Here is a 16,756-nt window from a genome sequence, read left to right on the forward strand (position 1 = left end):
AAATTATACCACGTGACTTAATTTGAGAATCTAAGCCAGCGTCAACATAAAATTGCAAAAATAGAAGGAATGAAAAATGCAATCTGGGCAACGTTCTACCACCAGCAGTCAACAGACGATTATCCTAAACACCAAAAGTGCATGAGTCGTGAGAACTGGTGGTGACCATACCAAAAAGCTTTGGTCACAATAGGAGTGTAAAATTTCAAGCGTGACTACACAGTATGTCAAGATTTGAGTATAAAGGAACTTCTAGAAAGGTGTCTTGGAGGTTTTACTCAAAGTGCCAAAGAAAGTTTGAACCAGCTGATTTGAAGAATTGCACCGAAAACATTATCTGGCAGCAGCCAAATTGTTGAATTTGCATCTTATGTAGCTGCATGCAGTTTCAATGAAGGTGCTGGTGCTTATCTAACTTTTCTGTTGGACATCAACGTCAGCGTCGGCCCAAGTGCTCATTATTATGTAACATTAGCGGACAGTAATCGCATTGACAGGATCGAGATTCAATCTGAACAGCAGAGCAAAGAAGCCAGAATAAAACAAAGATTTGAGAGAAAAGAGGTTGAAGACATCAAAAATGCCGCAGGAAGTCTGCTGTCTGAAGCTGGAATCTATGATTCTGTGTATGTTGGAAAAAAAAATTTTTTCTTCACTTTTTTTAGTTTGTAAACTTTCCTCGAAACTACTTTTTCAAAGTCCGTGTTTACCGTCATTTGAAAACTATTTGACCGATTAATTTCAAACTTTGCAAACATTTTCTACATATAAAATACCTCCTCCCAACGTTTAGTTATTTTTTTACATTAAGGGTGTTTTCCATCCACAAAATGGCGGCAATTTTCGTGGAAAATAACAGATGGACAACAAAAATTTTTAAATGGGAAAAAAATGATCAGGGAACGAAGATTTGATTATAATTTAACTAAATTTTGATTATTTTCCATTTTCAGATAACTTTCGGGCGAATTATAGTAAACACCGCAATTTTTCCCCCAAGAAGTTCTGGTGCTATCAGCTTAAACTTCTGCATGCTAAATTTACACAACATTCTCAAAAGTATGCTCAATAATTTACAAAAAGTTCAAATTTAATTCATCAATCCATACTTGAGAAAAAATTCAAAAGTGTTTTTTTACGCTGAAACCCTAACCCCACCCTTAAAGCTTCATATTCTTGGTTATTCATCTTCTTACATTGTTACAATGTTAGATTTGGTGTATATTATCTTCCTGGTAAGGTCAATATTATATTGTCCCAAAGTTTTATCATTTGATAAACCAATTGCAAATAAAATAATTATTAAATTTTAAAAAAACTTTTTTATTTGATACTTTGGGGGTTTTATTACAAAAGTAAAGAGCAACTTCCAAAAAAGTCAGAAACAATTTAAACTTGCACAGTTTTTTTCACAAATTAATCATTTTCGTACACTAATACCACTTGGAATCTAAACTTTACAATAAGAATAGAAGTACAGGTCCTAATTTTATCTCAATAAACTTAAATACTCATCAGGTACATGTAATCATACTACATAAATTGTTTTTTACATCCTGAAAGCGAGAATATGTTACAAAATGCCAAGTTGATTACCAAATATATTAAATTTACTATAGAATCAAATATTTCATGATAATTCCCTCTAAATTTGAAATTTGTTACAGTATGTGATATGATATTTTCTAAAAATAAGTGGACACACTGTATTAAACCCATTTTGATACAGTTTTATTAAAAAATAATTTATAAACTGTGAATAACTGAAGTGAGCTACTATTTTAGTACACAAAGGGCATTACTGGATTTTTCATAACTTAATTACTTTTTAATTCGAAGTGATGTTTATGTACAAAAACAGTTAATGGTGATAGATATAACTGAAGAAAAAAAACACACTCAGTCTAAAACAAAACTTATTTATCAGACTTTTCTTGCTTTCTGTTTCTAGCCATATAACTTAATATTTTATGCCCTGAGAAAAATGTGAACCCACCGATTGGAACCAACCAAGCACACGTAACAAACATATCCAGTTTTAGCCAGAACAAAGTGAACAACCCCAAAATCGATCCAAATCCTAAATGAAAAGGTATAGCCAAAGGTGTAAAGTTACTGAAATTGATTCCAATTTTTCCCCATAATATAAGTAAGAGAAGAAATGGTGCGGCTGTTAGAGCAGTGAAAAACATAGATACTACTTCTGGTGGTCGTTTTTCAGCTGGTCGGAACAAATGCTGAATATCCGGTTTAGGTCCTCTACCTTGTTTAACTTCATCTTTGGCTGCAGAACCTAAATTGACTTCAATAGAGCCCAAATCCCACCTAATTGGATTTGTTATTAAGCTATCTCCCAATATTAGTTCCATTTCAAATTTACCTGATCTACCCAATTCTTTTTCTAAATTCACTTCAATCATGTAAGCTTTACTGCTGTCTTGTTCGGCTACGAATATGATCTCCTTTTTACCAGAGTGAAGCCTGAGAAAAGCTTGATGAACAGGTCGGGATAATGTGAATTTTACAATCAAATTCTGACCGGCATCAGCTTGTAGCAATTGACCAAGTTTATTCTTATAAGTAAGTTTGGTAAGTTTAAGAGCTGCACCTCCATCTGAATCACTAATGCCTACTTCCAAAGATTTTACAGTTAACTGTCCCAAAGCTCTAATGACAAAATCTGATGAATGACTACCAGCATTGATTACTATTTTATATAAACCGGGATCTAACTTTAAAGGCAAAATGTATTCAGTAGAACTGGACCCTGCTTTCAAAGTTTGTTTTGATAGTACAACTGAATTATCAGATAATTTTGTTATACTTTCTGCTACTACAGGGGTGGGAGGAATTTTGTGAGGGACCCCGAGTAAATTACTGACTTGAATTTTAAGATCTGGTTTTTCAAGAGAAATTTGGGGCGTTCCTATAACTGATATACTAACAGGAGATATTTCACTTGAGGCTATTGCTAGTGCAGCTTCTAAAAGGGCTAAAACTCCTTTTGGTGTTTGTACTGTTTTTCTTGTTAATAAATAATTAGTAAATTTGTCAGCTTGTACAGCATTTAAAGGCGATTTTCCTAGCAGTCTATGCAAGCCTGTTAAAATCAAAGAAGTTGTTGTTAATCCTCCTTCCCATTGAAGTAGTTTACCATCTACTTCATCAGCTTGTACAATGATATCTTCTACTCTATCATTGGCAAATTTTCCGTTCGCACCTAGCAAGGAAGCAGCATGCAAAGCTTGTCCCAAGTTTTGAAGACTGTCATCTTCTTTTAGTTTTAATTGAATCATTTGAGCTACTTTTGCAGCACCTGGTATTTGCTGTTTAAGCAAAATCAAAATTTCTAAGGCATAACGAATATCAGTTATGGTAGATTTTCCAGCCTCCAATGTTGACTCAATCGTCTGCAAATTTAATCTGAATTAATAAAAATATCATTTTTCTAATAACTGACTAAAATAATAAACCTTCATGCTTACCTTAACATCTTCTGGTGTGTGAAGAGATCCTTGACATCCTAAAATCTTCCATGTATTGTACACGTAAAAACTACTTTCCAGACTTTGATACTTGAAGTTTTTCTTCAAGTGAGCACAATTTTCAGCTACTTGCTGCTTTTCAACGGGTACTGTCAAAATCTGATATCCTCTTGCTCCATAGTATGGGGAAACAATATCGTCCCCGTCCACTTTTAATGTTCGCCCCAAAATTTGAATAAATTTGTTCTTATCTGTTTGACTAATGTAACCTCCAATACTTGCATATGTTGTGGCACATAATAATACCGAAATTATGGCTAAAACTGAAATTGAATAAATAAATTTGTGAAGAAAATTTGATATTATCATTACAAACCTAAGATGGAAATCCTAAAAAATTTCATTTTATGCGTTTATTTTACAATAAATTTCACCGGCTCATAACTTTTTGACACGTACATACAGTAACCTCTTGACATGCTCAATATTAATATGACAGATGCCAGACACGCATTTGTTTTATAAGGGCATTTTTAGAAACTAGCTATATGTACTCAAATATAAATAATAAATTACTTCATCTAAAATTGTAATATTATCGTCTCTATAATGCAAATTAACGAGTATTTTAGGTATTCCCACCCTTTACCTTAAACGAATAGATACGAAAGTATAAATCTGAATTATCATTAGATTGATATGAATGTTCTATCTATATAAATGGCAAGCATTAGTACTGTGATCCTGTCACTGTGAAATCAAAGTCAATCTTCATTTTAAGGAAAATTTGATTTAATAGTATGATAGATTTAGGAGTTATTAGTTTCAATAAATTATATGACCATCAATATCATGAAAAGTTATACTTTTGAACCTAATTTTACAAGTTTTACGTTTCTGACATTTTGTACTTACGTCAAAACCGTAGATCACTTATCTAGGTGGTTTGTGTACGAAGTACAAAGTTTCATGGCTTTGACAATTGACAAATTGTCAATAGTTTTTAATATTGCAAGTTGTAATTGTGAATTAACAAAAACATTTAGTTAAAATGACTTCGGTATTGTGTCCAGAAATTCCAGCTCCAGGTTTTTCATTTGACAATTGCAAAAGGTTTGTTTATTTTCCTTTTACAAAGTGAAAAAATGCAAAGTCACTGAAATACTAACCTCAAAAATACCGTTTTTTAGAAATGCTCTTTTGGAAAGCAAAGGATTTGCAGTGCCCAAAGCAACAAAAACTGGAACCACTATTGTAGGAATCGTCTACAAAGATGGGGTTATACTCGGAGCAGATACAAGAGCAACGGAAGATACCACCGTTGCAGACAAAAACTGTGAAAAAATTCACTATCTTGCTCCAAATATGTAGTAAGTATCAATTTAATAACTCATAATTTTTTCCTCATATAATTTGCCAAGGTTATTTTTTTTATTTCCGATGGGCTGTAAGGAAAGACGGGTGAATATACAAAAAAGGTTTTATTACCAAAAGTAAAGCACAATATAGCAATATTTCTCAATAAAGCTTTAGATTATAGACCGCCGGTTTACACTGATTTGGGGCGGAGTGGGGTGCCCCCTCTGAAGGGGGGTTGCCGCAAATCTCCCGTTTTTAAAAATTAGTGCAGCCAATGCATAAAAAGGTATTTTGAACCTTGGTAACTCATCTCACTTGCTGCATGGTCAATGTTTCTAACCTAACCTACCATACTGACAACCTATCCAGTTCTTTATATTGCCACTACTACACTTTATAAAAACACTTGTAATGTAGTACCCTGGTCTGTCTGCATAAGTGCACACCGACCCAGTACTATGTATGACACTAATCTGTCTTCTTCACCAGTTATTCATGATCATTAATCTAAAATTTAGCCTACTTCTCTACATTATGTCACCTTGACAATTCAGACATTTATCATATCCATGAACAAACTTTGCAATACCCTCTTCATAAAATGTAGCCATCAATGATTGAAATTTAGTTGTGACAGTTTCTATGAGCTTTAAGTCAGTTTGGAAGCGCCTCCCTCCATCCACTGGTTGTCCAGGGAAAAGATGGAAATCACTCATTTCTAGGTCAGGAGGGTATAGGGTATGGAGGGCGTTTGAAAATGTCTCATCCAAATTGCTGAAGCAAGAGTTGGGGTTAAGTGTGTGTGCTGTGGGGACAACCATTGTCATGAATCAAAACAATTCCAGATGTCAGTTTGCCTCTGTTTATTTTAAATAGCCCTTTGTAAGTGTCACAAAGTTTCACAATATGAATCTGCTTTAATTGCTGTTCCAAGTTTCATAAATTCCACAAGCAACACACCTTTATGGTCTCTAAAAACATTTGCCATAATCTTACGGCTGTTGAACATTTGTTTGAATCTTATGGGTCTTATTTGAGAATTTGTGATTGTCGTTTCGTTTTGGTGTATCCCACAGAATCTATGTCTCATCACCTGACCTATGTTTGTCTTTAAATTTTCAACACTATTACTCATAAAGCTGTATCCATACACTCGACTCATTCTTTGATGAATTTCTGCTGCATTCTTCCCTTCTTCCTGAAAAAAACAAATAACACCTCGCAATTCACACTTGGCGGGAGAATCAGTAGCGGCGGCCATGTTTTTGTGACTGCAACTCAACAGGAAATAACCTGTTTGAACTGAAATGTGACAGAGCGTTTGAGCAAAGAAGGTGCAAAGTCGCATACTACACAGTTGAAAAAAACAACCCCCATACATATTAATTTTTTTTTGTTTAGTTGCTGTGGTGCTGGTACAGCAGCAGATACCGAAATGACTACTCAAATGATAGCAGCCCAACTTGAGCTTCACAGATTATATACGAATAGAGTCAGTAGAGTCTGTACAGCTAACCAGTTGTTGAAGCAGTACTTGTTCCGTTATCAAGGATATATTGGAGCAGCTCTCATTCTTGGTGGTGTTGATATCGAAGGTCCTCATCTATACATGATTCATCCCCATGGATCAAGTGTCGATCTCCCATATGGTAATACAAGATACAATTAGAAATTAGAAATAATTAATTATTAATAATTCTTTAGGTACTATGGGTTCTGGTTCCTTAGCAGCCATAGCAGTTTTCGAATCACGTTGGAAACCTCAAATGGAAGAAGAAGAAGGTGTACGGCTTGTTAGAGACGCAATTGCTGCCGGTATATTCAATGATTTGGGATCAGGTTCCAATGTGGATATATGTATAATAAGAAAAGGTTCTGTTGATTACAAAAGAACATATGATGAAGCTAACAAAAAAGGAGTTAAACAAGGTTCTTATAAGTATAAAAGGGGAACAACGTCTGTACTCACTACCAAAGTATTGGATATTGAAGATGTTTCTGTTACGCCTATTGAACCTGAAAGGATGGATACTGCATAAGGTTTAGGTTTAAATTGAAATGCGTTTTGTCTTATTTTTGGTATTTAATAAAAAATATATATAAAATAAAATTACTATTTGCTTATTTTAATCTCAATTAGTTATAAATATTCGAAATTACGAAATAGTTCAACCACAACCACATATATGTATAGCGTTATTAAATAAAACTGATATTTAACAATCATATATAGATTTTTTGAGTATTCAAATTTAACAATGCTTAATCTAAAATATCTATAGAATTAAACAGTTCAACAGCCTTAAAACAGTATAATATTTACGTTAGTATTGAATTATGTGTCATGCTGATAATTAATGAAATTTCTATCGTTCAATGATATTAAACACATTATATGCTGGCACATTTTAAATATTTATGTGTGTGTAAATAATCAGATTATTGTCTCAAGAAACCAAAGAATAAAAACTTCAAAGATACACACCGAGCTTGTATTTTTGTAACACTAGTTTGGGACCACAAATTTACTGCCAACGTTTTGAATCTGTATTTGTGTTTATCTAAGAAGCCTTTAGTCTGTGTTCACAAGTAAAATAATTAGCAGTAGAATTATTTAAAAAATGTATCTTCTACTATTTTTTTTAAATTGATGCTACTTTCCTTCACCAAAAGAATATCAAACAGAAACTACTTGGTACAAAATAAATAATTACAGAACAAATATCATTGGTGGGTGAATCAAGGAGAAAGCACAAATTAAGATCAAGGGGATAAATATTGATCGAATAAAGGAAACAGTATAAAATAACTTTGAAAAATAAGGGTACTTGCAATGTAGAAAAAATAGTTGCAAGAGGACCCTGAGTACAATCTAACTCGGGAAAATGAACAATAACAACCCGAGAAGAGAAAAAATCTTTTACAAATCAATTGATGAAATGTTTTATCTCATATATAACTTTAGCTTTTATGAACTATAAAATCCCAAGTGTCTTTCCACCTTAACCTAATAATATCATCAGTACTTAAATCAGTGGTACCATAACTCAGTACCAAAAATTTTTTAAACACATAAATAACCCACGCCAACCAAATGACTAATAAACTGACAAAAATTACTTTCAGTAATTTGATTTTGAAGACATCATTTAGAACTATATAAACATGTTCTATTGTAGCGACTAACAACAACGTCTTGAACGCATAAGCTGGAAGATAATTGTGCAAAAATAAGGTTCGATCTACAAAAAAATAAGGTAAATAATGAAATAAATAGCCTGCGAAGAAGACTTCTCCGATTTGAGTGAATTGTGTCCAGATTAGGGGATGTAAGTCGTAACATTGTCTTCTGCGTCTCAATAAATACATTACGAGTAAAGCGAAGTACATAAACAATCCTACAGTTGCTGAATACCAAATAGCTATGTTACCTAATAAATGTACTTGAGCCTGTAACAAAAAATAAATTATTTGTATAAAATGAAGAATAAAAAACAAAAATTTTACTGGAATGCACACTTTTGGTTAGTCAGTAGACAAGTGATGACCTCAAACTATATACGAGTATACATAGTACACTTACATTGCTAGTAGATGATATCCAGTAAGCAATTCCTCTAGAAAGAAGAGGCCATTCGTGAGGTTCTGAGCTGTACATGTGATTTTGTATATTTTCTGTGTTGGTAAACATCATTTTGTAATGTAGTTCGAAAAATTTCTGCCAAAAACTTAATGTTGTAGGAGCAGTAGGAATCATTTCTGCTGTTACCATATCTCTTTCGCGTTCCTTTTGGTCTGCAGCTATAAATAAAATAGTTAGGATTCAAAGCTCTTAAAGAGGGATTCATTAGATAATTTTTAGGTAGGATAAGGGAAAATTTTTTATAGGAGGAAGGTTTGTCAGAGCCGGCTCTGATATAAGAGTTGCCCCTCTGTAGGGCTAGGGTTGTGGATTGAAAGTTTATGAATTCGAATAACTAGGAACAACACTGACATATAAAAATGAAGATCGAACTGAAATAAATAAAAGAATAACATAAGAAAGTAAAGCCATGGGATCATTAAGTAGGTTTATAAGATCTCAGGAGTTATCTAGAGCAGAATATGACCAATAGTAACATAGATGGAAGTAAACATGGAAAGTTTACATGGGAAAGAAAGTTATTGAGGAAGAGATTTGAGACAATAAAACTAAAAGAAGGACTTTGTAGAGGAAAAACTATGTAAGAACATAAGAAACTTTAAAAAACAAGTTATATAAAAGCTCAAAAATTAGAATGGTTGGGGCATACTAGAAGGATGCCAGAAAATAGTTATGCAAAAAGTATAATTTAAGAAGGGGAAGGAGAGACCAATGAAAAAATGTTTGTATATACCGGATTGGAAAGCCAAAGCCAAGAAACACGACCTGTGGATAAAAATTGTAAAACTGATGAGTTATAGGCTTTAAAAGGCAGCATTACTGTAAAAATAAACTTTATACTTAAAAAATTGAATTTAAACTACACTGTGGTAAAATAATTGGTTGGAATTTTAATTTAAGTTGAAATGAAGGATTTACCTGCAACTACTATTGAGTATTGTAATTAGAGAAAATCTATTAACCCTAATCACCCGTAAGTATGCAGTAAAACACAAACAACACCAAAAGCAAATATTGTTGAAATTTAAAAAAAAATCTGAATGGTTGATTAACTAATGAAATCTGTTAAACTTACACACATGTAGAACCTTAAAATGTAATATGTTTAAAAATTGGTAGATAGACCTACAAAACTGTTAACTAGGAGTCCCCATGAAAGAATAAACCCCCTAAGGCATCCAATGAATTTATTCTTGATTGCTAGTAGAGATATAATAAAAACATTAAGACTTACATTTAGTATATCTATGTTCTTCAACATTCCAAATGGTATCGTCCTGTACAATAACCCTATCTGCGGCAACTTCATGTTGATGAAATCCCCAATCTGGAAGTTGTCGTCCAGTGTATTTCAAAGCTGTGTTGGTGTCTACATGTATCAGTCTTACTAAAGATTGTATTGTATGCCAATTGTCTCCATTCTGTTCTCTATTTATTATTTCAACTTTCCACAAATTCTGAGCGGGCATGGAAATGTTGTAATCAATGTAGCAAGAAACTTCTTGACATTGAGGGGACATTGGAGCTGCGACATCGTGACTGTTAAGAGCTCGACTAGTGATACCTAGAATTTCATTTTGATCTTTATTGTAAATAAATACTATGCTTACAAATACATATTATGAAACTGTTGACGAATTTTCGTATAATATCTGAAATAATTACCATGAACAAGTTGAATAACGTCTCCGTGTTTGATGACATCTATAGGTTGTTCAACAATCAGGTCATTCTTTTCGGGTCTCTTAACAATCCACCAATTATTTACATCTTTAAATGAATAACATGTGACTTGTTGTTGATGACTAGAACCTCTTTTATCTGGATATCTGATTGGATACATCGCACTATGAGAATGTAACCAGCATGTTCGTCCATGTGTATGACTGAAATATAAATACAAATTATTTACAGGTGCAATTTGCCCTTATCTGGTAGATCCTGATTATAAAACTTGTTAAATATTTCGCCATCCATAGATTGGTCTTTCCTTGCCACTGTATTCCACATTCTTAAAGGAATTCATAGTTAATTGTGGGCAGCTAATAGGCCGTTCAGCACATAGACCCATCGGGCCCCTTAAAGAAATTGCCGCTTTATTTAACTAATATAGAAAACAACCAACAGAAATAGAGTACCAAAACTCTTACACTAGGAAAAATGTGATTTAGTCCTGTAAACTTGTAGCCAAAAGCACACTTTTTATATAAAAAATAAGCTTCTTCCCTTGCATCAGTCAGGATACCATAAAGGGCAGAGCACAGCAGCTGCAATGTTAAATATCATTGACTATAGGGCTGTCATATCCGTCTTCTTGGATTATTCCGAGGCATATGACATATTGGATCATGATCTTTGTGCAAAGCTGAAATATCTGGGATTCAATAGAATAACTTTTAAGTTTTTTGGGTCTTACTTGAAAGAAAGAAGACAGAGAGTTTGCCAAATCAAGAGTTCATCTGAGGGTAGCGAAATAGTATCTGATGTAACACAATGTGGCTTTAAATTATGTATTATAAATTCTTTTAAATCTAAGTACAGAGCAATTTTGTTTAGTAAGCAAATGTGTACATTGTATATTTTGTAAATTGTCTTTAGTACACATATCAGACCAATAAAGATTTATCATCATTATACATATCGAAATCAAATTATTTACTTACCGTAAAGTAACCTGGGAACCATGTGCAACTAATAATGGTTGTCCCTTGGTGATACTAGCTAAACCTCCTTCTAAAGATGCCTGAAAGGCACTGGTCATAACACTGTCATGTGGTCCTGCCTTATACAAGGTGTTTAAATGTATATAAAATACCCCAAAGTATACAATCCCAGCTATTAGGAAACTTATAAATGTTTGAAGAAAAAATCTGACACAAAGTGAGGAATCTGAAATGTTATCACGAGACAAAAGTTTCCAAAAATCTCGAAAAATAATAACGGCTCCCAAACAACAAGTATAGAAACCTACGTATTTAACACTAAAAGCACAAGTTAGAGAAATGCAAGAAACTATGATCCAAAAAAACCAAAATATTGAATAAGGTTTTTCGGTATATTTTCTAAATTTCAACAAAGACAAAATTCCAAATAAAGAGAAGAATATTAATATGGACTCCATAAGAATAAATCTACTTTGTGTTAAAAATGCATTATCTAATAAAAATAATACAGCTGCTAGTACAGAGCTCCATTGAGATAATCCCATTTCTAACATGAGATGATAAACAGTGGGTATTATTAAGCTACCAAAAAATGCAGGGACAAATCTTAAAGCAAAAAGGGGAACAGTGGAAACATAAGGACTACCTATTTTATCAAATTTAAACATCCCATCGTATCCTGCAAAGTACGCCATCAAAGCTATGAGTTGTTTACCCAAAGGAGGATGTGAATCAAAGAAAAATGTGTTTTTCATATATAAGGATACATACTTTCCATAATGTAATTCATCAAATCTGAAAATAAAGCAATAAATACTAAATTTATAAACATAAAATCAAAATAAATGTATTTTATCAAATATTTATTATTTATAGTATAACTTATTATTTTATGACAATCAAATTTGCGAATTTTCTTTTTTATTCATTCATTTATATTAAAAAAATTTATTCAGTTAATATAATTCAGAACAGGGCCGGATTAAGATTTATAAGGCCCGGGGCTAAAATAATGACGGGGCCCCCTTAAGGAATTCGAAAACCCGGAAAAATTCACAAAATAATATCAATACGTTAGATTTGTGGTATCAACACATCAAAAAATACAGAATGATTTCCAAATGATGGTGCCCTCTTGGACCTGGGGGCCGGGGCTATAGCCCCCCCAAGCCCCTAGCTTAATCCGGCCCTGATTCAGAACTATTAACTAATATCATATTCAATGTTCAATTTACATCACAATTAAATCAAATTGTGGACTAAAATATTAATATTTAAATAAATGACTTGTTACAGAAGAATTAGATATTAAATAAATTCAATACTCTCCGCCATTTTAATTATGTCATTCTCTCCTCAGGCCTGAGGATCAGTATGGCAGTATCACATACTGTATGAAGTTTGTGGACCTGAAATTTGAAGCTGTTGCAACAGCAGCAATGGCAGTTCTTTATTGAGGGAATGCTCTGAGGGTTTGATCATTTTGTTTCAGTCCAATGAACATAATAAAATTACTAAAAATGTTTTAAAATGGCATTTTGATAAGCCCAGAACCAACTAAATTTTCGAAAAAAGGTGCAATGATATAATTGAGTCGTAGCGTTTAAGCAATAAAATATACATCTGATATAATTTTTTATAAAGGTTTTTAGAAAAATAACTTTAAATAGGCTAGGGGAAGGAAAAAATTATTGAACCTAGGGGTGCCAAAATGATAAATCCAGTTCTGCTTATTAAAATAACTTATTAATTGTTAGCTTAGAAATAAAAATCAAGAAAATACCTCATCCACTAACTTATTCAATTAAATGATTGATAAAAGTATATACTGATCAATTGAAGCAAATGTAGGAACCTAACAAATGCAACACTTTTATAAAACAATAAGAATTATAGTCAGCATTTATTTCATAACATAAACTGTTTATTTGAGAAGGAAACTTTTAATCAAATTTCACTTTCGTATATTATATTTCGAAATTGTTCAGTTAAAAATTTTGTAGTTTAGAAAATATTTTTTTTACTGATTTTGATCTCAATAAACCATACTTCTGATTACTTTTTTTATAAATACTTTGAATATTTTAAATCATAAATATATTTTATTTCACAAATTTAACTTACACAACATTTTTAGGTTCCTGTAAATTGTACATCCGAGATAATATACCAGACATGAATAATATTAAGGAAAGAACGTCTAATTCACAATTAATTCTAAACAGTTTTGGTTTCTCTTTCCAGCTCAAGTCTACATCTTGTACAGTTGATAAATTTTCCGTTATCTTAGTCTTTAAGTTATTTATTTCGGAAATATCGAATTTCGGATTTTTTTCTGGAACTAAATCTTGATTTGTTTCTTCGGAATGCTTTTTGATAGTCTTGGTCTCATTCTTAGTTTTCCTATGTCTAGCATTTTCCATTTTAAATTAATAACTAAAATTTGAATCTTAACCCTAATTATTAATTTGACATTTATGACCTCAAGACGTGTTAAACTAATTTGGATGGTTCTACAAGCCACAGTTGTCTCAAATAGCATACTTTCAGAAGATCCTTAATAGTACTATTCTCCTGTGTAATTAATCCAAGCTTTTTACATTTTCTAATAACATATATCCATGAGAATTAACATGATAACTTAATTATTTAGATAAATATTTTCAAAGCAATACAAAGAAATGTGTAACAGTATAGTTGTGAGTTTGATATAGAGAAAGACCATCAAATAGGAAAGAAGATTAGATTAGTTTTCTAAGATTAGTAATTTGATATAAAAAAACTGAAGATGTTTAGAAAAAGTTCTTCGCAGCCCCAAATTAGGCCTTTTTCATTGACTACTTCGGAAATTATTCAAGATATTTCAGCAATATGTACATGTGAAGAACAACGGAATATGTTGTTCTACTGTCTAGATGAGAAGCCTCCTCAAGAATATAAATTCGCAAAAATGGAAGAATTTTTGACTGGATCCAATAATCTAGAAAATGTTAAGGGAACTTTACAAGAATTAATAAAAAATATAGAATCAGTATCTGAAGAAATTGGTGATAGTGTCGAACAAATCAAAAGTAGAATTGAAAAAATTAGAAAAATATAGAACTAGTATTTGTTTTGATTATTCTTTAAGGAAATAAAAAATTTTTTAATATTGGGATATGAGAAATTCGTCATTTACCATATTTGATAAATTATTGTATTATTATTCATCAAAAAAATTAAGCAAACTAGAGTACCTAGAAATTATTAGATTTGCCTAATCACCATAAGATTTTAAACTTAAGTCTTAAGGAAGAAACCAGATGTGATTAGAATAATTAATTGAAAAACATGATTTGACATACATTATTCACAAAGTAAGGACTCCTTTGGTACCCGTCATCTATGTTTTATATTCAGCAGTCAGAATTTTGGACATCTTTTGCATTAGATATGAATATCCTCCATCCCTTGCAAATTTAGTTCTTTTACAGACATCTCTTACAATAAAATGAAGTTGCCAGGTGTAAATTTGTGTTTCTAATTAACTAATTTACGATGTTATTCTATTGTCAATGATTCATGAAACATATTCAACATTTTGAATTTTTCATTAAAGGCAGAATTCTAGACCTTGATTCCTTATGATAGGCTCACAAGGACAATTATATGAATTTATTAAATTACTATAGTCATCCATCCTTGATAACATTACATAAATATTAATAATAATATTAATAAATAAAAATATTACATAAACATTACATTTACATTTAGTTTCCTTACATAAATAAATAGAGGTGAAACCAATAAAAGCTTGAATGATTATTTGGAAATATCATGAATAAACAAGTGCTTTTGAGCTCTAGTTATTTTTTGACAATGTCCAAGATCAATCGAAAAATGTGTATGTATCTTTATAAAACATTTTTATTATATCATTAAACTATACATTTTAACAGTTATTTGTAACTATATATATATATATATATATATATATATATATATATATATATATATATATATATATATATATATATATATATTTATGTATATGTATATAAGAAAAAATTAATAAATAATCACTCAATATTCAATATACAAAAATCACAGCAGCGCAAAAATTTGCCCCTGTTCAAAAATGCAAGTAAAACAAAAAAATTATGATTTCATAACAAAAGTATAAATAACCAGTTTTCCAGTTTTACAAGTTGCATGCATTAAACATTAAGGGAGTAATAAATGAAAAAAAAACTATTGATTGAATGATTCATTAATTTCTAATTCAGTTGTTTTGGTTGTGCATTGGAAAGACTTTACTGCACAAATAAGTTTTTGCAAAGGAAAGACAAATCTCTAGACGCTGCATCCTAAGATCTAAGGGATAGAAGATTGATAAGAAAGCAATTTATCTAGTTTGCCAGGAAACAATTGCTGTTTTCAAGGAATACAATTTAAACAGGAATTTTAAGTGAAAACATCCAAAATATGAATTACTTTCTTTAAAAGAACTTTAAAGTGTAGCAAAAAATAGGATAAAAAACTCTAATAAGCAATAAAATGTGTTTACCAAACAAAGTAATATCGAGAAATCTATCACAACAGCAAGTTATGCTGCTGCACACAAAATTGCTAAGTTCTGCAAAACTTTTACTAAAGCAGAATTTGTTAAACAATACAAGTGTTGGAGATGTTGTCCTGAAAAGAAACATATTTTTGAAAATTTAAGCCTTTCGAGAAGAACAATAGTAAGACGGACAGAAAATATTGCGGAAAGTCAATTATTAATATTTATCCGAGGGATTAATAAAAAATGTGAAATTAGCAGGAACTTCTTAGTGTACATCCAATGAAAGATACAACTACGGGTGAAGACTTCTTTATCGCTGTTGAAGAGTGTTTAAAGTAAATTTAACTTTAGTTTAACAGGGACGAATGTGGGTTTACTAAAACGAAGCAGCGACAAAATAAAAGTGTTGCAGCCAGAACATTATTTTTACACTGCATTATTCACCAAGAAATGTTATGTAGAAAAGTCTTGAAATTGAATCACGTCGTTACTGTTAAGACAAAAGTTGTGAATTTTATCCTAAGACATGCTTTAAATCATCGACAGTTTCATTGAACTTTTTAAATAAATTGAAAATGCGATGGCTTAGTTTCGGTAAAGTTTTGGACAGGTTTTAATATTAACTTGATGAAATAGTATCTTTTTCTTGTCGATAGAAGAAAACCTACATGATTTTCCTGAAGTGCAAAATGAGGCATGGCTAAACTATTTCTCGTTTTCAGTACATATTGTAAAATATTTGTATGAACTAAATATAAATCTACAAGGTAAAAACCAGTTCGCTTTCAATATGCACTCCAACGTCAAAACATTATGATAAAACTAATTTATTTGCCAAAAACAAGAAATTTCTAAATCATGACAATTCATTACAAACTCGACGAAAATAATTGAAAAATACAGATTTTCTTAATATAGTGCAATAACACAAGACCTGTATTCTGAATTTCAAAGATTTCAAACCTTTATCATTAATTAGTCAAGTTTGACGTACAAGAAGCTCCTAGGAGCTGTTAAAATTCAACTAGAACTAATTGACTTAGTCAAACAATTTACT

At 31.5% G+C, this 16,756-nt stretch overlaps 3 protein-coding genes across 3 annotated transcripts; 1 reads left to right on the forward strand and 2 right to left on the reverse strand.

Annotated features, from left to right (window-relative positions):
• Positions 1 to 1,299: 1,299 nt before the first annotated feature.
• Positions 1,300 to 4,000, reverse strand: LOC130901198 (dolichyl-diphosphooligosaccharide--protein glycosyltransferase subunit 2). The gene is made up of 3 exons (XM_057812383.1): positions 3,862 to 4,000; positions 3,486 to 3,808; positions 1,300 to 3,410 (listed from the first exon to the last, which is right to left on the reverse strand). The coding sequence occupies exons 1-3, from the start codon at positions 3,887 to 3,889 to the stop codon at positions 1,917 to 1,919; spliced, it is 1,845 nt and encodes a 614-aa protein (XP_057668366.1). The 5' UTR covers positions 3,890 to 4,000; the 3' UTR covers positions 1,300 to 1,916.
• A 441-nt stretch (positions 4,001 to 4,441) lies between these two features.
• On the forward strand, positions 4,442 to 6,954 carry LOC130901200 (proteasome subunit beta type-7). Its single transcript, XM_057812385.1, has 4 exons — positions 4,442 to 4,598; positions 4,676 to 4,855; positions 6,246 to 6,493; positions 6,549 to 6,954. Exons 1-4 carry the CDS (start codon positions 4,537 to 4,539, stop codon positions 6,881 to 6,883), a joined length of 825 nt encoding a protein of 274 aa, XP_057668368.1. The 5' UTR covers positions 4,442 to 4,536; the 3' UTR covers positions 6,884 to 6,954.
• On the reverse strand, positions 6,908 to 13,655 carry LOC130901199 (protein O-mannosyltransferase 1). The gene is made up of 6 exons (XM_057812384.1): positions 13,275 to 13,655; positions 11,151 to 11,945; positions 10,153 to 10,373; positions 9,722 to 10,051; positions 8,428 to 8,645; positions 6,908 to 8,294 (listed from the first exon to the last, which is right to left on the reverse strand). The coding sequence occupies exons 1-6, from the start codon at positions 13,571 to 13,573 to the stop codon at positions 7,806 to 7,808; spliced, it is 2,352 nt and encodes a 783-aa protein (XP_057668367.1). The 5' UTR covers positions 13,574 to 13,655; the 3' UTR covers positions 6,908 to 7,805.
• Positions 13,656 to 16,756: the final 3,101 nt, after the last annotated feature.

This window comes from Diorhabda carinulata, chromosome X (genome assembly GCF_026250575.1).
Source record: "Diorhabda carinulata isolate Delta chromosome X, icDioCari1.1, whole genome shotgun sequence".
NCBI classification, from domain to species: Eukaryota; Metazoa; Arthropoda; class Insecta; order Coleoptera; family Chrysomelidae; genus Diorhabda; species Diorhabda carinulata.